We start from the raw sequence: 26,046 nt of genomic DNA, 5'->3' as shown, positions 1-26,046 counted from the left end.
CACCTCCCTCCGCCCCCGCCACGCAGAGCTCAGCCTGCTCGTGGGCAGGCGCTTGGCAATCCCCGGCACCTCTCCTCTCTCTCTCCCTGGAGAAATGAAGCAGTGACCCGACAAGGAGTAGCAAAGGATGGGCGTGTTTCGTCCCTGATCCGGATGAGATCAAGGCGCCAGCAACGGGAAGGAGGCGGGGGAGAAGCAGGAGCAGGCCAGCCGAGGCTGTTCCAGACCCCCCCCCCATCTCTCCCATCGCCGCTGGAGGGGTCATGGAGGCACTGAGCCCAGGAGGCGGGCAGCCAGCCAGGGCGCACCTACCCAACCTCGCCGCGCCCAGGCGCGCTGCTCTCTCCAGCTTCCTCCCGGCCGGGCCAGTGGCTCCACCTCTTCCTTTGCCTCTTTGAGCCGCTTAATTCCCAGCAAGCGATTAGCAGGCTCGGATCGGATCCTGCGGCAGGAGGCACCTCCACCTCCTGCTCCTCCCGGCTTTGCTGCTGCTGCGCCTTGGAGAGGTTCCCGCTTCCTCGAGGGGGGCCGGCCAAACGGAGACGACGACCCCCCACCCCAAACAAGCCTCGATTGCTTTCCCTTCCCTCTGGACTCGCGCCCCCCCAGATGTTGCGCCCGGTGCGGCCGGCACCCCTGGCACCCCCCACGCTACGCCACTGCTTTTCAGCTATGATAGCAGCGTGTCTTGATGAGGGTAGCTTAATGAATGTTTAAAGGTAAAGGTAAAGGACCCCTGACCGTTAGGTCCAGTCACAGATGACTCTGGGGTTGCGGCGCTCATCTCGCTTTATTGGCCGAGGGAGCCGGCGTACAGCTTCCGGGTCATGTGGCCAGCATGACTAAGCCGCTTCTGGTGAGCCAGAGCAGCACACGGAAACGCCGTTTACCTTTCCACTGGAGAGGTACCTATTTATCTACTTGCACTTTGATGTGCTTTTGAACTGCTAGGTTGGCAGGAGCTGGGACCGAGCAACGGGAGCTCACCCCATCACGGGGATCCGAACCGCCGACCTCCTGATCAGCAGTCCCAAGAGGCTCTGTGGTTTAGACCACAGCACCACCCGCATCCCTAATGGGTGTTGTGCTTCATCTGGAACACAGGGGGACCACCAAGAGTAGCCTGCTAGTGGCGGTGTCACCTTTTTGTACCTGACAGATGAGCAGCTCAGCTTGAGCTGGCAACTGAAGTCTCGCCCTCCGGTCTTCCACAGTGGTAGATCTGAAGGACAGCAGAGGGAAGGGCAGAAGTTGTCTCTTTTGGCAAGCTACCATGTTAACATTCTCTGCATCTTGCTATAAAAGACCCAAGTTCTGAAAATGGCACTGTGAACAGCTCCCCTCTTCGCTCCCAAAAATCAGCTCGTAAGCTTGGAAGAATGGCAGATGAACGTGATAGACTATATGGGACTGGCAGAGATGACTGGCAGAATCCGAGACCAGGGAAGAGAGACAGCGGAAGAAGACTGGAAGAAATTTAAGGACTATCTTAGGAAACATTGTAAAATTATTGAATGTTAGAATGACGTTGGTTTAGAAATTATGTGGTTTCTAGCTGTAATGATTAAGTAAAAAGAAAAGAAAGGCTAAAAATTTAAATGGATAATAAGAGAGAGGATTTGCTGAATTAATAATTGGAAATTGGAACACAGAAAGGGGAGGTATGAGGAAGTTGGGGAAGTAAGTTACAAGAAAATAAGGGATTGAAATTATACTTGTTTTTGTTTTTGTTTTTGTTTTGTATTATTGTTTTGTCTTGCTTTTATATAATCTTTGAAACTTCATTAAAAATCTTTTAAAAAACAAAAACAAAAATCAGCTCGTAAGTAGCCAAATTATCAGTCTGCTCGGACTTCAACAGGGATTTAAGAAATTTCTTATCTTAGATTTCTATTCCCTTAACAAGATGTCCCCTAAAAGACCACCTGCCGCTTCTGCCTGTGTCTCACCCTCCTCAATTTGCAATCAATCAGTCTTGGCTGAGCAGGGGAACATGGCGCTGGAGACAACTTCTTCAGATGAACTTGGGTCAGCTTCAACTTTTGAAGAGAACTTAAGAACCATTAGGGATAACATTTCCATGCTTCAGGGTGCCGCCCATTTTAGAGCAGACATTTCTGGGATAAAAGAAGATTCAAAACAAACAAATGAAGAAGTCGGTTCTTCGGAAAAACACCTGACTTTCCAAGAGACGATTTCTCAGGCAAGTTACAACATTCTAGACAAGAGGACAACATTCCTTATAAACCAGATGCATAGATGCGATCTTCATATAATTGACATTAGAAAAATTCCGTATCAAGAAAACTGCTCTGTGTTTATGGTGAATTTCCTTAAAAAAACTTTTATCTTTGGGGGAAGTTTTCCCACTTGAAATAGACCAAGTCACTGTAATTCCAATACTGAAAAGGAGTTCTTCATCTCCCTCCAGCATTGTGATACTTCTTCACACTGAAAAGAGAGACGTGATTCTAATTTCTTCTTCTTCTTCTTCTTCTTCTTCTTCTTCTTCTTCTTCTTCTTCTTCTTCTTCTTCTTCTTCTTCACTTTTTAACTTTCTTTTCCTTGTTCTGGGCATATTGCCAAGAAGCAGATAACACTCAGCTAAATGGTCCATATAACAATACGCAGAACTCAGCCAAACTACTGCAGTATTAGGTTATAATGAAGGATTTCCCCCACCCCTCTCTTTCTTGCCATGAATGTAAATTGTTAGGCTCACTTCTTCATCATTTTATTTGGACACCTGCAAAATATTTTTAAATGGCTTTTCTTTCCCCCTTTTTCCTATTTCTCTTTTCTCCATCCCCTTTTTCTCTTTTTACCATGAATATTTTTGGCTTTTTAATTTTTTTTAATGATTGAGTTCTAATTCCATTGTCAAGAATAGAGGGATTTCATAAGCCTGATTCAAGTAGAAAGTTTTTTTAAAAGTTCTCCTTTTGTCTTTCTTTTTCTCGTTCTGCTTTATTTACTTTTAAATTTTTTTAAGTATGCTGTGAGTTTTACTTTTTAAAACATTATTACCTTTTTTCTTTTTTTTAATTCGCACAAGCATTTTTTTTAAAAAAACATTTTATTGTTTAAGATTTACTCTCAATTTGGGAAATAGAGCACACATATATTTAATAGAATCAAATTCATATGACAAGTTTAGGGACTGCGTGATTCTTGAACTTAGACTTTTTAGGGATTATAATAAAGGTTTGAATGTAGAAAATATTAAAACTGAATCTTAGTCTATAAGGTTAAATTGTTAAATGAAGAAATAATGGAAGAACATTGATAAAGGAGTTAAAACTATTTTGAAGACAGTCAATGTTAAAGGGCTGTGAGCATCCAAGAAACAAAAGCTAATTTTAACATATTTGAAAATGATGGGAGCTGACATACGGTAGCTTATTTACAAGAGACACATTCAGTTGAACTGGATACATCCTCATTATTGAAAAACTGGGTGAGGCACGTATACCTTGCAGGGACTTTCATGAAAGACTGGCTCTTCAGCATTTGTCATCATTACCAGCAATGTTGTGCGAACATTGAGTAGGGGGAAAACACTGAATTTATTAATTTTCAAAATGTTCTTTATTATGTATTTTCTTCAAATGTTTATATCCTGTCTTTCTGCCTGACAGTAGGACTCCGAGGCAACTGACAATCAGTGAAAATGAATATAACATAAGGATTTGGTTTTTTTTAAGGCAGTGATGACTTAGGTGGGCTCTGAGAAGATTAGGACCGGAAACGTTTTTATTTCATTTGTGATGAAAATAGAATTTGGATTTTGTCTCTGTGAAGTCAAGAGCTAAACTTCTCTAGTTTAGAAAACTGCCTCAAGTTCAGGCATCTGTCTCCATTGCTGCAGCTAATGGCCCCCTCCTCAATCCATTGTGTCCCCACCCCCACCCCCCAATTCACAAGTTAAGTTTCAGGAAAGGGACTAATGGGAGGACTCTGGGCTGTCTTTACCTGGGGGTCCAAGCGGTGTGGGGCACCCAGGCGCCGAATTCTGAGGGGCGCCAGGCACCCACCCCTGAAGCCGCCTAAGCTCTCTACCTGTTGTGAAATAATAAATAATTTTGATCAAGCTAGAAAAACAAAATACATATATACCATATTTTTTGCTCTATAAGACTCACTTTTTCCCTCCTAAAAAGTAAGGGGAAATGTGTGTGCGTCTTATGGAGCGAATGCAGGCTGCGCAGCTATCCCAGAAGCCAGAACAGCAAGAGGGATTGCTGTTTTCACTGTGCAGCGATCCCTCTTGCTGTTCTGGCTTCTGAGATTCAGATTTTTTTTCTTTCTTGTTTTCCTCCTGCAAAAACTAGGTGTGTCTTGTGGTCTGGTGCGTCTTATAGAGCGAAAAATACGGTACCTAGGTGTGAGGGTTTGATTAGCTGCTTGTGCGTGAAAACGTGCTCCCTCAGAGTTTGTGCGACCCCACAAACCTCCGTGTGTGACGGAGCTCCTCAGACATGTCTGCTCTAGTCACTAGTAGAGTCCGACAGTGGCTGTCTGCGGAAGCGTTTCCAGCAAAGAAGTTCCTTAACGGAAACGCGTCTCCTGGACTCACGGCGTGACAGTTTCCGGCGAGGTGTGGGTCTCCCTATGGGAGACTCCGATACCTCCCCACTGTTCTCGCTGGAAGCTTCCCTGAGCCCTCCCTCCTGCTCGCATTCCCTCAGAGACCCACTCCTCCCCCTGCTGGTCCCTGCTTCAGCAGTTGAGTCTCTTTCATCCTGCCTGAGTCCCTCCACCACCTGATGCTCTGATGGCAGTTCCCTGACATCCACCTCCCCTCCAGGGCCCCCCTCACCCCCTCCCAATTCCTCCCCCCTGGGAGGTGAAGGGCTAAAACCCCGAAACGAATCTTCCTCATCTTCTGACGTCTCGAACAATTCTCTCCATCGATCGTCGTCCTGGCCAGCTGAATCCTCCTCCTCTTCAGAATCTGGGAACCCCTCCAACTCCTCTTCCTCGTCGGTGGTGGCAAAGTATTCCCTTCGGAACCTCGCTACAGGCTGAGGTTTACGTGGGAACCTCTGATGAAAAGTCTCTATTAAAACCTCGTCATTGACATCCTCTGCCCTAACCCAGGTGTTTTCCGACTCCGGTTCCCCTTCCCACATTACCAAATACTCTACTTGATCTCCCTTCCACCTGGAATCGAGGATCTCCGCTACATGGTAGCTGTGTTCCTTCTCCTCCATTGCTGGTCCCCTAGTGACCCTCCCCTCACTGTCTCCTCTATACGGTGACAGCAACGACCTGTGAAAAACTGGGTGCAGCTTCATGTGGTTCGGTAACCGGAGCCTGAAAGCCACTGGATTGACCTGCTGTATGACTTCAAACGGACCCAGCCTTTTGGGTCTTAATTTCTTACAACCTCCTTTGAATGGCAACCCTTGGGTTGACAGCCACACCTGGTCCCCCACCCTGATGCTTTCACCTTCCCTTCTGTTTTTGTCTGCCTGCCTCTTATATTCCTCCTTAGCCCTGTTTAAGTTGAGTTGGAGCTGGCGATGGATCGCTTCCATTTCTTCCACGAACTGTTCTGCAGCTGGAACGCTCCAGTTCTCCCCTTCCCCCCCTGGGAAGGCTCTGGGATGGCACCCGTGATTAGCCAAAAAGGGGCTCATCCCCGTGGACACGTTCTCTGCATTGTTGTAGGCAAATTCTGCCAACGCCAGCTTCTCCACCCAATCATTCTCTCTGTCATTAACATAACACCTCAAATATTGTTGGAGAACCCCATTTGCTCTTTCCGCCTGCCCGTTGGTTTCAGGATGACGGGCCGTCGAGAAATTAACCTCTACATGCAGTAAGCTCATGAGCTTCCTCCAGAACCTGGAAGTAAATTGTTTCCCACGGTCTGAAACCACCCTCAAGGGGGCGCCATGCAACCTAAACACATTCTCTACAAACAATTTGGCGGTTTCTTCTGCTGTAACCGCATGTGAGCAGGCTATGAAGTGGGCCATTTTAGTTAACAGGTCTACTACAACCATGATGGCTGTTTTCCCTCTAGACCTTGGCAGATCAGTCATGAAATCTATTGCCACTGCTTCCCACGGTCTCTCAGGTGTGGGCAGTGGTTCTAATAAACCAGCCGGCGCCTGCCTCTCCCCCTTGGCTCTTTGGCATTGTTCACACCCTCTCACATACTCCCGCACATCTTCCCTGACCTTGGGCCACCAAAATTCCCTGGTAACCAGCCACATGGTTTTGTGTTGCCCAAAGTGCCCTGCTGTGGGGCTATCGTGCAGCTGCTTGAGTACCTTCTCCCTCAATTCCCCTTCAGGTATATATAACGCTCCCTTATAATACAATGCCCCATTTCTCTCCTCAAAACCACCGGATTTGTCTTCCTCCCCTCTGAGATCCCTGAGTTTCCCCTGGGCGTATGCATCCTGCACCGTACCCTCTACCAATTCCCTTTGCCCCACCAAAGTCGCCCCACACACCCAGCGGTCCTCTGGAATGATATGGGTTTCTTCGGGTGCTCCCTCCCCCTCCAAATATTCCGGTTTGCGTGAGAGAGCGTCCGCCCTAACATTCTCTGGGCCTGGCACATAACAAATCTCAAAGTTAAATTTGGAGAACTCTTGGGCCCATCTCAACTGCCTTTGGTTGAGCACTCGCGCCGTTCTCCAGTACTCTAGATTTTTATGGTCCGTGCACACTTGCACTTTATGTTGTGCACCAACTAGCAGATGCCTCCATCTCCGGAACGCCTCATGAATAGCAAGCAGTTCTCGGTCGTACACCGTGTAGTTCCTCTCGGATTTGTTCAGCTTTCGCGAGAAGAAGGCACACGGACGCCACTCTGACTCCTCCTTCCCCGGCTGCAGAAGAAGCACCGCCCCTATGGCTCTGTCAGATGCGTCTGTTTCAACCCTTAGCTTCTTTCGTAAATCCACATGCAGAAGTTGTTCTTCAGAGGCGAAGGCCCTTTTCAGTTCCTCAAACGCTCGCTCCGCCTCCGCCGTCCATACAAACTTCTTTTTACTGCTGAGACAGTCAGTGATGGGCGCCGTCAGATGGGCGAAGTTGCGGATGAACTTACGATAAAAGTTTCCAAACCCTAGGAACCTCTGCACATCCTTCTTGGTTTTGGGTGTTTTCCATTCCAGCACTGCCTGTACCTTGCCGGGATCCATGGCCAATCCCTTGTCTGACAGGCGGTACCCCAGGAATTCCACCTCCTTGGTATGGAACCGACACTTCTCCAGTTTGACCCACAGCCTGTTGGCTTGCAGTCTGCTCAACACTTCTCTGACGTCTCTCACATGTTGCTCCTCATTCTCAGAATACACCAACACATCATCTAGAAAGGCAACGCAATTCTTGTAGAGCAAAGGGCCCAGCACGTGGTTCATAAAAGATTGAAAACACGCGGAGCCTGCTTGTAATCCAAATGGCATAACGAGGTATTCAAACGCCCCCAAAGGGGTAAACATGGTGGTTTTCCATTCATCCCCTTTCCTTATGCGTATCAGGTTGTACGCCCCCCTTAGATCCAGCTTTGTGAAAATCTTTCCCTTCCTCACCCTGGTCAAAATATCATCAATTCTGGGCATAGGGAACGCCACCGGTTCAGTCACTGCATTTAGCCGCCTAAAATCACATACAAGTCTCGGCTTGTCCGCATTTTTTTTGTCCACAAAGAACACTGGGCTCCCCCCTGCTGCTTTGGACTCTCTGATGAAGCCTCTCTTCAGGTTCTTGTCAATGAACCCTCGCAACTCCTGCATTTCCCTGTCTGACATGGCATACAACTTGCCCACGGGAAGCTGTGCTCCAGGGAGTAAATTGATCTGACAATCAAAGGGTCTATGAGGTGGTAGTTGGTCAGCTTCCTTCTCGCTGAACACGTCGCTGAGATCTGCATACTGTGGTGGTACCTTCACCTTCCCCATTACTTCAGTCCCTGCTAGGGTGGCTTGGGTCCCTGCTGAACCCTTCTCCCCTTTGCAGTGTTCTAGGCAATGTGCTGAACCAAAGGACACCACTCTTTGATGCCAGCCAACCAGCGGATCATGTAGAGCTAGCCAGCTCATTCCCAAAATAATGGGAGCGCCTCCCAGGGTGGCCACATTAAACGCTATCAGTTCTGTGTGCCTTGCCACCCTCATTATCATTGGGACAGTCTGCAAGCGGACTCCTCCTCCCAACAACTCCCTGCCATCAATCGTGGTCACCTGCAGGGGGTTGCTTAAAGGGATGGTCTGTATCTGGTGTTCAGCAGCAAACTCCTTGCTCATAAAATTGCAGGAGCTGCCTGAGTCCAATAGCGCCTTTATTTTTAGGGGGTGCCCATTCTGCAGCTCTAGCGACACTTCAATCACTAGAGCAGGTCGAGGAGCTTCTGGCACGGGCACTTTCACTGCTCTTTGGCCTGGCTGCAGTGCCCCAATTGTGGCAACCAGGCGTTGGCTTTTACCTGCTCCGCTCCCCCTTCTTCTCCCCCCTCAACAGCTCCCACCATCCCTTGCCATTCCTTCCTCTGGGGGCAGACTCTGGCAAAGTGGCCTGGCTGTTGGCAGAGATAGCATTTCCGGGGGCCCTTTCCCTCCTTCTTAGCCCCCTCACTGGTTTTTGAAAATGCGCGCGCGCGCGCTGTTCCGATTTCCATCGGCTCTGCCGGCGGGAAAGCTGGCTCAGGAATGTCTGGAATGCGGAACTCCTTCCAACGTTCCCCTCTCCCTTCCCGCCTCTCCAAGGCTCTTGCCTCCTGCCGCGCTCCTATGGTCAGCGCAGATTTGGTCAGCTGATCCATAGACTCCGCCCTGGGGCTCCGTGCCAGCTCGTCTTTCACCCCCGAAGAAAGACCTTCTTCAAATAGCATTTGAACGGGTGCCGCCGATAAATCCCAACTCAGTCTGTGAATCAGCATGGTAAACTCAGTCCAATATTCACGGACAGATCGACTTCCCTGCTTACAAGCCATTAGCTGTCTGCGCACCACCCCTTCCTCAATATCGCTGGAAAACATGATATCCATTGCACGAAAGAACTTCATTGTGTCCTTTAGTATGTCATTGTGCGTTGCCATTAGGGGTCGAACCCAGTCTCTAGCCCCTTTCTCAAGATGCCCAATTACAAAAGCAACTCGCGATTCCTCATCAGGGAACTCATCGAACTGCACATTAAGGGCATATTGCATCTCTGTCCTAAAAGCATGGTAGTCCTTGGGGTCCCCCCCAAATTTCTGCACCAATCCTGGTACCTTTCTGGGGAATTGAGTGGCTCTCCCCTTCTTGTCTGCATCCTGAGCCCTTCTCTCCTCCAGCCTCGCCGTCTGCAGTGCCAGTTGAACCTCCAACGCTCGGTATCTATCTTCCAAGCTTGGACCAGCTCCAGCCCCTGCTCCTCCGGTTCCGGTTGGTTCGCTCATGATGCTTTCTCTTGCACAGGCAGCGTACAAAGACTGTCGGACTGCTGTGAGGGTTTGATTAGCTGCTTGTGCGTGAAAACGTGCTCCCTCAGAGTTTGTGCGACCCCACAAACCTCCGTGTGTGACGGAGCTCCTCAGACATGTCTGCTCTAGTCACTAGTAGAGTCCGACAGTGGCTGTCTGCGGAAGCGTTTCCAGCAAAGAAGCTCCTTAACGGAAACGCGTCTCCTGGACTCACGGCGTGACAGTTTCCGGCGAGGTGTGGGTCTCCCTATGGGAGACTCCGATACCTCCCCACTGTTCTCGCTGGAAGCTTCCCTGAGCCCTCCCTCCTGCTCGCATTCCCTCAGAGACCCACTCCTCCCCCTGCTGGTCCCTGCTTCAGCAGTTGAGTCTCTTTCATCCTGCCTGAGTCCCTCCACCACCTGATGCTCTGATGGCAGTTCCCTGACACTAGGTATTTCACTAAAGGGCATTTGACCAAATTTAGCTGTGATCTCTCAAGAGCTAGCTTAACCTATAGACGTTGAGTCTTGCAGGTGGCTAGAAGTACCTTGGAAGATCTCCACCATATCGAAATAAAATGGCAGTTGGTCTCCAAACATTTGATGAAGAGCATCGCCCTCCACTTGGAAAGCCTAGTGCCAAAACAATACCTTAAGAGGCAGCTGAACCTAAGCAGAAAAAATGGGCAAAGTCACCCAAAGTGACATTTTGGTTGACCATCTTGATTCAAAATGGCAGCCAGTGTCCCAACAAACACCGCTACCCCCACTTCCAGAACACCCTTGCCAAATTTAGCTGTGATCTCTCAAGAGTTGGCCTAACCTATGGAGAACAAAGAGATGGACAGACAGACAAATCATTTTCCAAAATATATAGTATATGTAAAAACCAGTTCCCAGTGTTCCATCTCTTTCCAGTGTCACCCAAAGCAGATCCCGGGACTGGGCTATGCTTACAAGATCAGTCTTGATTCTCAGCGGCTGAAACCAGGGCCATCTTTTCCTAGGCGTGCAAGGGGTGTGGGGCACCCGGGTGCCGAATTCTGGGGGGCGCTAGGCGCCCACCGCTGAAGCCACCTAAGCTCTTAACTATCTACCTGTTATGAAATAATAATTGTGATCAAGCTAGAAAAACAAAATACATATATACCTAGGTATTACCGAAATGTATACCTACTGTTTCACTAAAGGGCATTCGACTTTGTGCGCTCATTTACCAAAGACGCACTGCACCAGCAGCGGTGCTTGTCATGCACAACAGTGGCGTTTGACTCAGCGATGACGCTTGTCATTCTGAACGGCGCCGTGCACACAAAATTAACTCTTACATCAAAATATTATGTTACGTATTGTATTGAGCTGCACTGCTACGCAGCAGCAGGGTCAGGGCAGAATAAAAAAGTTTTTCTTTTTCCTCCCTTCTTTTGTAAACAAGAAAGAAGGCGTAAGCGTGGTGTCTGAAATACGCATAATAAAAGTTAATTTGGGGGCTAAACTAAATTTGGGGGCGCTGGGTGGATCTTTGCACCCTGGCGGCGCATATGCCAAAGACAGCGCTGGGAGGACTGGCGGAAAGAGTTTCTGGGCTCATATTACCTGGAAGAAAACTCTTGCAGGGAGAGAGTTGGGTTCTTACATGAGTGTTCTTGGAGAGCAAACAATTCTCAGTTGAAAGTTTGGGATGGCAGTTCCCCCATCAGCAAAACCCAGTGGCCTAGAAGTCAATGTTTCCTGACTTCAGTGCTCTTCATTCAGTGGGAACAGCCGAAACTTAGATCAGAGACCTTAATTTTTAACCCAGAGCAGCTATTTGAATTGTCTAGATTCTAGAACTGACAGTTGTCCATACCACCACCCCGTATAAGGAACACTGCAAGATTCAGAAAGCAAAATATCCCAAATATGTGGCTAAATGAGTTCAGAGTTTATTGCTTGGTATGTTACAATGAATGCCTTGGCTAGAAGAACAGTATCAAAATACAAAATACACAAAGAAAATTAGAATTGGATTGTAAATTCCTTGGCAGCTGGGTACAAAAAAAAAAAAAAATCACATTAGCTCCCAGAGATATTTATGGCTTGCATTTCCGAGAGAGACATTCACACTGTCTGGCGCTAAAGACTTCATGCTGTACGATGGAGCCATTGGCACAGCGGAGGGGCACTTGCATGGACTCTGTCGCTGTAGCCGAACAACAGGTGCACCGATCTTCAATGCTGTTCAGTGTAATGTTATAAATGGCTCTACTTGTGCATTTGCCCTGAAAGTGAAATTAGAAATATTTTATTCCTGCCACACTATTTCCAGAATAAAATGTTCTGCCATGACAATTGCTCCTACAGTCTCTGGGAAATTAGTTTTGTAAAAGGTCAGGTGCAAGACAGAAGGCCAGCTCTCTATAAACTAGGGTTTGCAAATTGGACTCTGGCTGCAGTATCTACACTCCTCCTAAACAAAAATTCTACCTTATTTGCCTTAACCATGACTTAACATGACATCATGCTCACTAACACAGAAAGGAGAAATTACCAAACTTAAAACCACGGGGAGACCTGGTCTGAACAAAGACATTGGATTCTTATCTCATTATACATGACTAAGCCATTTTTCACCTTCTCACCCCTTGCCTTTTCCTGTAAGACCTATTGCAGTCATTAAGAGTCGTCAACAGGCTCATCTCAGCTATCTGCCAATCTCCCATTCCCACCACCCTTCTGAGTAATACCCCTCCCCACCTTCTCACTATATAGAAGGATCTGGCAACTTCTGTTTCAGTGTATCTGAAGAAGTGTGCATGCACACGAAAGCTCATACCAAGAACTAACTTAGTTGGTCTTTAAGGTGCTACTGGAAGGAATTTTTTTATTTTGACAGAAAGGAGCAGCAGTGTTCAGCTGTAATAGCCTTGCCAACAACTTCTTGGAAAAGCTTCAGTCATTAATATGGAGACTGACAGGCCTCTAATTGGACTCAAGAGTTTCTGATCATTGCCTGGATGCTTCCCATTCTATTCCTTTATTGATTGGATATTTATTGCTATAAAACCCTCATGATACACAGAACATTTTTATGTATAAACAATGTTCACAAAGTATTATAGACCATTGGGGAAGTAAATGTTTTGCATTTAGATGGTCCCTCCCCAGGTGAAATCCTTTGAATCTCTGGTTAAAAAGGCTCTTGGCTGGCAGAACAGAGTCACAATGACTGCTACCTCACCTCCATCCCAGAACTATGAAGGAAAGAGTAAAGATCAGGCATAGGCAAACTCGGCCCTCCAGATGTTTTGGGACTACAACTCCCATCATCCCTAGCTAACAGGACCATTGGTCAGGGATGATGGGAATTGTAGTCTCAAAACATCTGGAGGGCCGAGTTTGCCAGTGCCTAGTAAAGATAGTTGGACTGGCTCCAATCTAGAGACACAGAAGGGAGGCCTAATATAAATGTAAACCCCAATGGTCATTCAAAAATGGAAACGAGCTTTGGAATTGGGTAAGTGGCAGGAGAAGAGATGATTAATACTTTCCCTGTTGGCCATCTTTGCACTACAGTGATTGCTCCCTTCCCCACTCATGGTGTTTCTACTGAGAAATAAACCCCCAGAGTTGCTTTTCTTTATGCAAAGTGACCATCAGGGATTTGTTGTGCATTTTGTCCCTGACTATATGCCCACACTTAGCAAGCCTTCTTTCCTTGGAAGGTTTTAAGTTGCTGCTTATGATGCAACTCAGGCTGGGCAGAAGACAGGGAGACTGACTGGCGCTGTGTACACATTCCTGTTTACTCTGCACCCAATGTGCTCCTACTGGTGGTTTGGGAGCAGAGCACATTTTTAGTGACAACCCATATCTATCCTGGATCTATTCTGTTATTGTCTATTTTGATGCTTCTCCACCCCCACCCCCACCAAACCAAATTTGATCCAAATTGAGAAACAGAATGATTTGGGTGTATTTCAAGCTGGCAATGTCTACAGAGCCAGAAAATACTGTTCCAGAAAGGAAGTAACATGCATCCCTGCAGCCTGCTCTTTGTGAGTGGATGCTATGACATGTCATAGATTGTCTACAGAAATATCTCCTCCAACTTTGCTCACCCAGAGTTCACGAAATGGGTAAGGATAGGTTACCTCACAGTAGTGGATATTCAGCTGGCTTTCATTCACACAGTCGCCAACTTTCACATATTCCAGTCTGCCTGTGATTTGCTTGCATTCTGGCTCTACACCTAAAGAAGGAAAGAAAAATGCAGTGGTAACATCTGTAAGAAAGAGGCATGCATTCCTACCATTCTATAAAAAGGACCCCTGACAGTTAAGTCCAGTCGCGGACGACTCTGGTGTTGCGGTGCTCATCTCGCTTTACAGGCCGAGGAAGCCGGCGTTTGTCCGCTTCTGCAGACAGTTTTTCTGCGTCATGTGGCCAGCATGACTAAGCCGCTTCTGGCAAACCAGAGCAGCACACGGAAACACCATTTACCTTCCCGCCGGAGCTGTACCTATTTATCTACTTGTACTTTTTGGGCGTGCTTTCGAACTGCTAGGTTGGCAGGAGCTGGGACCAAACAACAGGAGCTCACCCCATCGCGGGGATTCGAACCGCCGACCTTCTGATTGGCAAGCCCAAGAGGCTCAGTGGTTCCACCCGATACTGCATACCAAAACAGTAAGCCATCTTCTGTGACACAAGCGAGCAGAGCTTGACAGGGTAAATATTGTTGGGTTCTATGGGTGGATTGACATGACCAAACCATGTGCTGCATATCACATGAGCATCTTTCCTCCATGAGGTGGCAATAAGGCTGTCAATGCTTTAATAACTACCACCAGTAATAAAGCTGTGTGCCACAAGGCGATCAGCTAATCTACAGGAGCATCACACATGCCATTGACATGTGTAGGCTTTAACATTCATATTGTCCATCCTCACTAACACATGTGCTCTCTGGGACCCATTCAGACATGCTGCTGTGGGCCTCACTGGTCTGATGGCTTCCTTCCTTCTGTGTCCTGAGCTCTGACAAATCTTGATAGTGTCCTGGAGACTCAAATCTATGGCTATCTGAATCAGAAGCTCAATCGGGACAGTTTTGTTATGTTTTGTGAATGTTTAAATAATTCCAAATGCCTTCTTTTGGTCCATCATAATAACTAATTATACTGATGCATTCTATGGCTGCATTATACAGTGGTACCTCTGGTTACGTACTTAATTCGTTCCGGAGGTCCATTCTTAACCTGAAACTGTTCTTAACCTGAAGCACCACTTTAGCTAATGGGGCCTGCTGCTGCTGCCGCACCGCTGGAGTACGATTTCTGTTCTCAACCTAAAGCCAAGTTCTTAACCTGAAGCACTATTTCTGGGTTAGCGGAGTCTGTAACCTGAAGCATATGTAACCTGAGGTACCACTGTAATCAGAAATGTAAAAAAAATGCAGATTCCTTTAATGGAGGAACTTGCACCAATCCAGGATAGAAACTGCACTATTTAGACCAAGGTTTACATTCAACCCATGCACAAAAGCCCCACTATTCAGGCATCGTGAATTGGTACAGAACATTGGAAAAACTGATGTGTGTGCATAGCACAAATTAACGGTAGAGCATTGTCTAATCCTAAATATTATGTGATATTTCACTCAGCTGACAAAGACTCTCCTCCCTGGAAGAGAGGGGAGCGGTTGTGGCCGGGAGCCTGAGCACCGCCCCTAGCAGGAAGCGTTTGCCCCCTGCCTCCACCTCACCTGGCTGGCGCCCACGCCCCTCGGCAGGCATCCAACCAGGTGCCTCAGAGGGGGCGTGTTCAGCAGCCTTTTGCTGCGGCGCCAGCCTTGCCCCGGCCTCATCATCGCCTATGCCTTCAATTTTTGGGTATTCCGTTAAAGGAATCTGGCGGTCGTGTATTCTGTCTGATGCCTGCTTGGCGGGAGGCCATGGCACGACCCTCGGTGACATCATGGGTGAGCCTATAGTTGGATTAGCATCAACAGGCTCCACCTACTGGTGAATAAACCCACTTGTTTTAGAGATCCAATGCCTAAGCCAATACCTTTTCACTGCTGTAATCAATAAAGTTGTGGCCTTTCTTTGCCCATTAACCTTATATCACGTGTCCTTGTGTATTCATTTCACACTGCGGGGGTCGGGTCCTCGAACCACAAAGGATGGGCTTTACTGACTTTGAATAGAACCTGATAATCCACAAAAAACCCAAAAAGAATTGTGATCCCTTTCATATATGAATGATATACTAGGAAAATCAGAGACGTGATTGACAAATCAATAAAGCAATCAACCTATATAGTGTTGGTCCCATGTTCTCATAAAGATGTGAACAGAACCTTAAAGACATTGTTAGCAGAAGAAATTGGAGGCTGATGATCTGTATGCAATTAATTGCCTCATGGGGAAAAGGTTTTTGAACCCTACTGACAATAAACAGTATACATACAAACGGTTTTATAACTGTAATACAAAAGGAGTGGTGTATGCTATTCTGTGTCTCTGTAATGAGATCTATGTGGGAACAACAGTGAGATCCATCAAGGTTTGCATCTGTGAGCATTAAAGCTACATTAGGAACCACAGAATACAAGCTCCCATTATCTAGCCTTTTCCAGAATATGGATGTATTCAGGAAGACCTAAATTTTTCTGCCTGGAAAAGGTCCGTGCCAAAGGATTACAATTCCATCAGAAATTCCTGCAGAAAGAACTATATTGGATGTAGACTCTGAATACAAAATCCTCCAGGGGTTTAAATCAAAATATGAACTGGATGGGTAACGTTATGAATTGTCTATAAAAGGAGATTCTGGCTGCATAAAGGCCATATACGTCTAAGTATACATATAAGTATTTGTTCATGCTCTTTCAATAATGTGCTCTGTGTGTAACTATGTTTTGAAATGGAGGGTTAGTTGCTGCCGCATCAGTACAGTTTGTTGTAAATAGAATTGCCATATCTCAAAAAGGAAAATTCCTGACAGCCGCAAAGTTGTTGACCGTTTTTTTTAAGAAGCCATAACCCAAAAATAGTGATTTAAAGCTTTTTGAGCTGTTTCCGCTGCTTTTTCCATTGCGTTGCCATACATCTGAGTTTTCCCTGACATTTTGCCAATTCGGCAAAATTCCCCTAGTGCCATTTTTACACTGAAAACCAGGACATGTCAGGAATTTTCCTGACGTGTGGCAAGCCTAGTTGTAAAAAACTTTACGACAGAGATTTAAAAATGGAGATTTAGAGCTCAATATACTAAGCTATGTGGCCATAGTAGCTGGTGTTCGTAAAATGAATTTTAAAAGATGACCTAGAATGCATGTGGCAGATGAATTGAAAATTTGATTTTGTTTGCATTTTAATAAGAAACTACTTAACTTATACTTCTCAAACCAATATGTAAACCAAAATACACCTATCCTTCAAAATTTGCACTTATCTGAATTTTGCAATACAACTCTCCAACTAAGCAATGCGTACAAATATACATGTATTATTACAGTAATATATACAGTAAATAACACATGAAATGTATTTTATTTGGGGAAATTGCTTACAAAAAGGTGCATATTAATTAAACCAGCATACAAAAATATATTTGCTAGAAGAAAATTGCATTAAATGCAATTTAATGGGGATTTTTTATTTTTGAAAAACCACATATTGCTGCAGAAATGTGAAGAACTGAATTTAAGATGGGAAAATACTTAGAGAACTAAAATACAAACTCATCCATTCGTAGTGATGAATACCCAAATAAACTGAGAATTTTTTCAGTTATTTCTAGTCTTGCATTTAAAATAACCCCAACAATAACGGACTGGCAGTACAAGCTACAAAAATTTGCTGAAATGGTGCAGTTAACAAATACCCTGAGAGGCAATTCAAAACAAAAATTTATGGAAAAGTGGGATAGATATAAAACATATGTTCAAAAATGCAGTAAAGGTTCACTATCTATGCTAGCATTTGACTGACGTTGGAGTGAGACTGAGTTCAGAAATAATAAGAGCACATATTGATATAGGAATGTATTAGATAATATGTAAAGAAATATACAATAATAAGAGTACATTCATTTGTAAAAAAAAGGAATATACAACGGGCTAGACAGGAAGTCTAGTGTGTTGGTATGTACAGTGGTGCCTCGCAAGACGAAATTAATTCGTTCTGCGAGTTTTTTCGCCTTGCGAATTTTTCGTCTCGCGAAGCACGGTTTCCCATAGGGTATTAACGGTTTTAAGAAAAAGGAAACAAACTTGCAAGACGTTTTGTTTCTCGTCTTGCGAAGCAAGCCCATAGGGAAATTCGTCTTGCGAAGCAACTCAAAAAACAAAAAACTCTTTCGTCTTGCGTGTTTTTCGTCTTGCGAGGCATTCGTCTTGCGAGGTACCACTGTATATGATTTTTGGAAAAATTTGTTGTTGTTTTTCTTTGTTCTTTTTTGTTTGTTTCATTTCCTTTTTAGGTATATAAAATTTGTATATAATTTTTGTATACATGTTGGAAATTATATTATAGTAAGTCCTGTAATGTAATATGACAATGTTTGCCGATGCAACATAAGAAGGTTAATAAATAAATAAAATGCTAAAAAATTAAAATAAAAAATAGTTTGCTACTGTATTTGTCGACTGGGCACGACCAGTACAAGAAATCTTATCTGTAATAGCAATATTACCCTTTTACATTACTATGACTGTCACCAGGTGAGGGGTTCTTAAAACGGGCTCTGCAAAGTCACTGGCAAATGCATGAAGCAGCATTATCGCACTGAATTCTGTCACTGCATTCCAAATCTGCTCATTTATACAAGCCACAATAGAAAACACATCCTGCGCTTTAATAGATAACAGCTATGTATATAAGGTGCTGGAGGAGACTCTTGAGAGTCCCATGGACTGCAAGAAGATCAAACCTCTCCATTCTTAAGGAAATCAGCAAATGCATGAAGCAGCATTATCGCACTGAATTCTGTCACTGCATTCCAAATCTGCTCATTTATACAAGCCACAATAGAAAACACATCCTGCGCTTTAATAGATAACAGCTATGTATATAAGGTGCTGGAGGAGACTCTTGAGAGTCCCATGGACTGCAAGAAGATCAAACCTATCCATCCTTAAGGAAATCAGCTGAGTGCTCACTGGAGAGCAGATCGTGAAGCTGAGGCTCCAATATTTTGGCCACCTCATGAGAAGAGAAGACTCCCTGGAAAAGACCCTGATGTTGGGAAAGATGGAGGGCACAAGGAGAAGGGGACGACAGAGGACAAGATGGTGGGACAGTGTTCTCGAAGCGACCAGCATGAGTTTGACCAAACTGCGGAGGCAGTGGAAGACAGGAGTGCCTGGCGTGCTCTGGTCCATGGGGTCACGAAGAGCCAGACATGACTAAATGACTAAACAACAACAACAGGATCTTCATGCCAAAACTGGTACATGATAAGGTGTGGCAAAGGAGGGGCACGTGACTCATGGCACCTTGAACTTGGACTGTGATTTGGCGCCCCGTTTTCTCTTGGCTACTTCTTGTTGCCATTTTCCTTCATTTTGTCTGCTCTCGTTGCCATTATAAGACTCATTTGCCCAAGCTGTCATTTAATCCTGTCGTTTGGCAGTGGCTTCCTATGTGGTTTTAAGTGTCAGTGTTAGGAAATACAAGAATATCATTGAGACCAGGCAGATGTGTTCACAAGTGCCAAAAATGGCTATAAAGAGGAGGTCCTTTTCAACATTTGCAGAAACCAACATGAAAAGAGGTAGGTGGTTTTGACTTAGCCCTAGTCCTAAAAGCAACTTCTGGGCCTCTATAATGTTCATTGGAATTTCCCCTCAGTTTTCACTGGGTTCCCTCAACCTTGAATTAGTAGAAAATCCAATCAGAAAAATGATATTGGTCAAATTTTGGACTTTCCAACATATTTAGCATCATCCTATAAAAAGCTTTCCATTAGCAGATGAAAGCCACAACTGGGAGATTACACTGTTAGGAGATTTTATTTTATTTTATTTGCTTTGCTGTTCATTTTCTGCAGTGTTTCTTTAAAGCTGTCTTTGAGCCTTTTCAGTATTACATTCACATCTGTTTTATGTAATGGTTAATTGACTATTTTCAGTAATAGTCACTGTGCAGATAAAAAAAACAACCCTCTTAATTAAATTAACCTGTGAGCACTTTACAGTGAGAGTCTATTATCTCAAGAGCTCCAGTGACTTTTATTTTTTAAAACTGGAACTTGCTGATATATGGACAGGCAACGGCAAGAAATGATCTTGGAATAAATTCCTCAAACTGGGGTTTTGTTACAGCAGTTACTGTGGCTGCATAGGGATGGCCATATTTTATTTATTGGCACATGAACAGAACAAAAAGTAAGAGGAGAGAGAATGGAGGGTGAAGAGGTGCTGACATTTTGACCTTCAAAGGAGGGATAGTTTTCAGTGATAAACAAATTCTATAATTATCCACCATATAACTTGACAACTGACGCCTTTATTTGAGGTCATGTTGAAGAATTAGTTTGGAGACTGATCCAGGCAAAAGAAGAAAATCAGGGTAAAGTCTCCACTTTAAGAAATATAGTGTTTCCTAAACCTCTGGCAGTAGGAATCATACTTTTACAGCTCAAAAGGTTTATGCTTTAGAGAAGGCAATTAAAACCAAAAGCAAAAACAAAACCCCTGAGGAAGGAACTTTCTTGCATGCATTTTTTTCTGCAGGAGTCATTGACCATTGTGCATCTCTTTTTTATGCTTTGTTGTAAACACCAGCAAAAATCAAAAAGAAAAACCATACATCTACGTCACTTGTTACACCAAATACAAAATAAACAAAAGGATAAAATCATCTGTTTTGACGGTAAATCTTCTTAAGGTACGTCTAACTTCCCGTCTTCTCCATGCTTCTTTTAATATTTACAAACTTCTTGCATAAATCTATCTGTTCGTTTTATATTAAAGTATTATTCTCTTATATCCTTGTTTCTTACTTAGTTATTCGAAGGCTGCGACCGAGTTCATACTACAACAATTGATCTTAAGATATGATTTGAAAACCTCCCATTTTGCAATAAATACTTGTTTTGACTTAGCTTTCATTTTTTCAGATACAGTGGTGCCCCGCAAGACGAATGCCTCGCAAGACGAAAAACTCGCTAGACGAAAGGGTTTTGCGGTTTTTGAGCTGCTTCGCAAGACGAATTTCCCTATGGGCTTGCTTTGCAAGACGAAAACGTCTTGCGTTTTTTGCAAGTTTGTTTCCTTTTTCTTAACACCGTTAATACAGTTGCGACTTGACTTCGAGGAGCAACTCATAGAAGGTGATGTGGTAGCCTTTTTTGAGGTTTTTAAAGACTTTGGTGATTTTTGAAGCTTTTCCAAAAATTTTCCGACACCGTGCTTCGCAAGACGAAAAATTTGCTAGACGAAAAAACTTGCGGAACAAATTAATTTCGTCTTGCAAGGCACCACTGTAGTTGGGCTAGCTCTGCATATTTGGCTAGTATTTGTAACCATTCTGACCTGGAAGTGATTTTATCACTTTTCCATTTAGTCACTGTTAAGATTCTCGCTGTGACTGTGGCGTATAAAAAAAACTTCTTTTACATTCTTAGGAACGTCTGATCCTGTAATTCGGAGTAGATATGCTTCTGGTCTTTTTTAAAATGAAACCCTAAACTTTTTTAAAAGTTCTATATAGATGTCATCTCAGAAGATCTTAATTTTTTTACACTGCCACCACATGTGAAACATAGTACCAGTTTCTACTCCACATCTCCAAGTACTAGATACATTTTTGAAAGCTTCCAAAAATGGGGGATACCTGCATCTCAGGGTGCTATATCTCTGTGTCAGAAAGAACCCTGCAGTCCAGTCACATCCAATACAGACAAAATGGAATCGAGCCAAGTGATTCAGTGTGTTGGACTAAGACCTGGGAGATCAGGGTTCAAACCCTAAGCAAGCCGTGAAACTCGCCGGATGTCCTACCTCACAGAGTTGATGCGAGGATCAAGTCAGCAAATGGGAACTATCGTATTTTTGCCCTTTAGGACGCACTTTTTCCCCTCCAAAAATGAAGGGGAAATGTGTGTGCGTCCTATGGGGCGAATGCAGGCTTTTGCTGAAGCCTGGAGAGCGAGAGGGGTCGGTGCGCACCGACCCCTCTCGCTCTCCAGGCTTCAGGAGAGCCCCAGCGCCAGCCCCACAAGGTCGGGGGACAGAGGGAGGCGGAACACCGCCATCCCGCTGTCTCCCGATGTGGTTTGGAGACCCCACCGCCAGCCCCGCAAGCTCCGGGGACAGTGGGGAGGGGCAGCGCGTCTCCCCGCTGTCCCCGGACCTGATCTGAAGGCGGGCGGCGGGGAGAAGAGCGCTTCTCCCTGCTGCCAGCCCCACAAGCGCCTGGGGGGGGGGAATAATTTTTTCCCCTTTATTTCCCCCCAAAAAAACTTGATGCGTCCTATGGGGCGAAAAATACGGTAAGTGCGCCACCTTGAGCTCTTTGGGGGAAAACACAAATGTAAAAATAAATAAAAGATATGCAGCTACCCAAACAGCTACTTACATGTTTTGCAGCACGTGTTGCCAAGGTTTGCGACTTTGCCCTAAAAAGAGAACACATCTCATTTAAAATATTTTAAAATACAGTGGATGCTCGGCTTGCAAACGTGATCCGCACGGGAGACAAGTTCGCAACCCGCAGTGCTCACAACCCATGCATCTGCGCCTGTATGGGTCATGATTCGGTGTGCTTCTGCGCATGCGCAAGCACTGAAACCCAGAAGTAACACGTTCCGGTACTTCCGGGTTCAGCACGGTGCACAACCCGAAATCGCGCAACCTGAAGCATCTGTAACCCGAGGTATGACTGTATATGGAAGCCACCCAGAGTGGCTGGGGCAACCCAATCATATGGGTGGGGTATGAATATAATAATAATAGTAGTAGTAGTAGTAGTAGTAGTAGTAGTAGTAGTAATAATAATAATAATAATAATAATAATTCTCTTTCAGGGGTGCCAACTTCAATAAATAATTGGGGGGGCAAATAAGCCCTACCCCACATATACGATCACAAGATGCGATGCACACACACACACACACACACACACACACTTTCTAAGGCAATGCCCATCAACTGGGGGAGGGGGAGTCCGTCGTCCTCAAATATATTATTTAAAACATTCAGAACATAATTGAAATTAACAATAAGCTAAAGAGAAATTAAAACCCTTACAAACATTCTGTATATCTAAGTTGGCTTATCTAAAAACAAAAAATGTTTTAGCAGATGAAGGTGCCTGCCTGATGTCCATAGGCAGGAAGCCCCAAGTGTGGGTGCCGTCACACTAAAATACGGATTTCATACAAATGCACAATGTGGCACCCGTAGCAGGGCCAGTTCTGCAAATCAAAGCAGCAGAGTGCTTGTGTTGCTCGGCAAAGGGCCAGGCACACAAACGGTGCTATAATAATCAGCACCAGCATCATCGCCACACTGCGATCTACTCAACAAGGCACTTGGTTCATTACTTACTCCTTCAGACAGACACTTGTTGGTGTCAAATGGCGGGCAAGCAGTGATTCTCTTCTCCCAGGTGAAATCTCCTTTCATGTTGACTTTGCAATAATGGGTGTCGCACCCGTCTTGGATCATTTCAGTGGGCTGTGGGAAAAACCAGAATTTCCAATTATACAAATTATGGTCATCATTACCACCATCAAGTTGTATTTTTCTCCCTTCCTCCCTACAGCAAGCAGATGAAAGTCTCAAGGTCAGCTCACACTTCTACCAACAAGGGATTATTCACCTGAGTGTGGAACAGTCCCATGCGCTCCTGGTCATCTACTTATGGCAAAAGGTGGGGACCGCACTGTGATCTTCGGATTTAGGATGGTATACAAATTTAATAAAGAAATAAATATGAATATTTTTTGGAGCTTGAAGTGTTGTGGTAACTGGCCATGTGTACTCATGGTATGCGTAACATGTTCAGCAGAATTCATGTTGTGGGGGTACAGATAGCTCCAGATACACAGTGTATTTGTCTGGAAAACATGTATAAACCAGCCCCTTATTGTTCATGTTCAAAAAGGAAGAAGCCAAGCAAGACAATACCTTTTGCCTATCTTCCCTCAAGTTTCCCCCTCTGACTGTAAGCTCCACCTGAAGGAGCGTCTCCACCCCCATCGTTCAGCCTGGACACTGAGGTCCAGCTCCGAGGGCCTTCTGGCGGTTCCCTCATTGCGAGAAGTGAGGTTACAGGGAACCAGGCAGAGGGCCTTCTCGGTAGTGGCGCCCTCCCTGTGGAACGCCCTCCCATCAGATGTCAAAGGGAAAAACAACTATCTGATTTTTAGAAGATATCTGAAGGCAACCCTGTTTAGGGAAGTTTTTAATGTTCGATGTTTTATTGTGTTTTTAAATATTCTGCTGGGAGCTGCCCAGAGTGACTGGGGAAACCCAGCCAGATGGGCAGGGTATAAATAAATTATTATTATTATTATTATTATTATTATTATTATTATTATTATTTCATGATGTGGAAGCCAGACAGTCACTCAGGCCTAGAGACAATCACTCCTAAGACAACCTTATGGGGAGCCATCTGTGGGAGTTGTGGGGGCATCCACAGCTATATATGCAGTATACCTGAAGGAGCGTCTCCACCCTCATTGTTCAGCCCGGACACTGAGGTCAAGCTCTGAGGGCCTTCTGGCGGTTCCCTCACTGCGAGAAGTGAGGTTACAGGGAACCAGGCAGAGGGCCTTCTCCGTAGTGGCACCCGCCCTGTGGAACGCCCTCCCATCAGATGTGAAGGAAATAAACATCTATCTGACTTTTAGAAGACACCTGAAGGCATCCCTCTGCAGGGAAGTTTTTAATGTTTGAGATTTTTTTGTTTTTTAATGTGTTGTTGGGAGCCGCACAGAGTGGCTAGGGCCACCCAGTCAGATGTGTGGCATATAAATAAAATCATCACCATCATTTTTTGTGCATCTCCTGTTGCAAGTTCCTTACAGTACAGTGGTACCTCTGGATGCAAACGGGATCCATTCCAGAGCCCCGTTCGCATCCTGAAGAGAACGTAACACACGACTGCGCGTCTGCGGGTTGCATTTCGCCGCTTCCGCACATGTGCGTGATGTCATTTTGAGCGTCTGCGCATGCGGCAAAACCCGGAAGTAACACACTCTGTTACTTCAGGGTCACCGCAGAGCGCAACCCGAAAATGCTTAACTTGAAGCGTATTCATCCCAAGGCATGACTGTAGTTGTCTAAGCACCTCTTAAGCAAAAGGGACTCTGTCCTGTATGTAGCTGACACTCTATAAATAATATACAACAGTACTGCTACTGCTGCCACCAGGACACAAGGAACTGGACCGCTTGTTGCCTTTTCATCTAGAGCTTGAAATAGCAGGAAATGTTCTTGCAGAAGCCCCTTTCTTGTCAATGGAATATATGCTAGAGTGGAATCTTCCAGACAAACTGTGTTCACTCGGCGTTATAGTGGACCCAGTTTTAGGTGAAATCAACTCACCTTCAGGGAAATAATAGTTCTGTTCCTCAGCTGTATGGAACATGCAGATGGCAAGCATTTGCCACAGCAGGAGCCAGAGACTTGTTCCATCCTGTAATTCTGCAAAGAAATAAAATGGATGATTTCACTGAACCTCAGTCTGAAAAAACTTTGTGCCAAGAATATATAACCTTCGGGCCATCTGCCTAAATGGTAACATCAAAATCTCCCCAACTACCCAAATTGGCCCAATCACAGTCATGGCCATCTAAATGGTCCCGCCCAGTAACCAAGAGGGGGTGTCCTGTTAGACCCCACAGCAACACGTGCTCTCCATGATGGAGAATATGCTTTTTCACACCAGTGGCTCATGTCCCTTGCGGGGAGACACCCCGTATGATTACGTAGTTACTGAGTTACAGATGACGATTGGTGGGTGGCAACTCTGTGCTGAAACACTTTTGCGTGGCAAATCAGATCCTCTTCAAGGAGGGTACGCATTGCGCTCCAGTCCCCAGACATCTCCCACCTCCTGGTATGGGCAGGGCTATGCCCTGCTCAACTCTGGTTGGTCGTTTTGCGGTCACTTGGTCCCTAAAGCCAATTGCTTGGCTTGGGGGGTGGCCACAAAACATTATTTAAGCCCTGCGTGATGTTTGCTGGACCTCTCTGCCTTCGCACAGTGGATTCCCCCGCCTGCCCACCCCTTTATCTGGTGTGTTGGCCTTGCTATGGACGTTGTTGGTCGCCTGTTTCGCAATGGAGGCCTGGTAGGAACTTTTCCATCTGGCAGATTGGCAGAGCCATTTGGTTTTTGCCTACCGCGTAGCAATTGTCACAACTTTGTAAGGTTTGGCGGTTAGGCATTGGATCAGCAATGTGTGGGGTGGGGAGGGGCGGCTATCACCTGCCCCTCTAAGCTCAAGGGTATTCCATTAAAGGAATCAGGCGTTGGCCTGGGTCTTGTCTGAACCCCCACGGTAGGGGCTAGGGCCATACCAGGACCCCACGGGGGCGAGTGCGAGTCGGTTCGCATCGGTGGGGCTCTCTCTGGTGGTGTTTCACCCTTTTATCAGATTCCCCGTGATGTGGGTGGGAGTCTGATATAGTTTGGA

General features: G+C 45.4%; 1 protein-coding gene across 1 annotated transcript in view; it reads right to left on the bottom strand.

Moving 5' to 3' along the window:
- Positions 1 to 11,308: 11,308 nt before the first annotated feature.
- Positions 11,309 to 26,046, bottom strand: part of VWF (von Willebrand factor) — a 159,612-nt gene continuing 144,874 nt past the window's right edge. Inside the window, exons 48-52 of the mRNA XM_083503303.1 lie at positions 24,953 to 25,051; positions 22,946 to 23,074; positions 21,975 to 22,014; positions 13,539 to 13,636; positions 11,309 to 11,666 (exon numbers count right to left, since the gene is read on the bottom strand). Coding sequence (XP_083359429.1) covers positions 11,478 to 11,666; positions 13,539 to 13,636; positions 21,975 to 22,014; positions 22,946 to 23,074; positions 24,953 to 25,051 — 555 coding nt within the window. The 3' untranslated portion in view covers positions 11,309 to 11,477. The remainder of the gene's footprint in view (positions 11,667 to 13,538; positions 13,637 to 21,974; positions 22,015 to 22,945; positions 23,075 to 24,952; positions 25,052 to 26,046) is intronic.

The sequence above is a fragment of the Podarcis liolepis genome (assembly GCF_965112155.1).
Source record: "Podarcis liolepis genome assembly, chromosome: 5".
Taxonomy (NCBI): Eukaryota; Metazoa; Chordata; class Lepidosauria; order Squamata; family Lacertidae; genus Podarcis; species Podarcis liolepis.
Note: the sequence above shows the minus strand (reverse complement) of the source record. Positions and strands in the feature narration are given on the sequence as shown.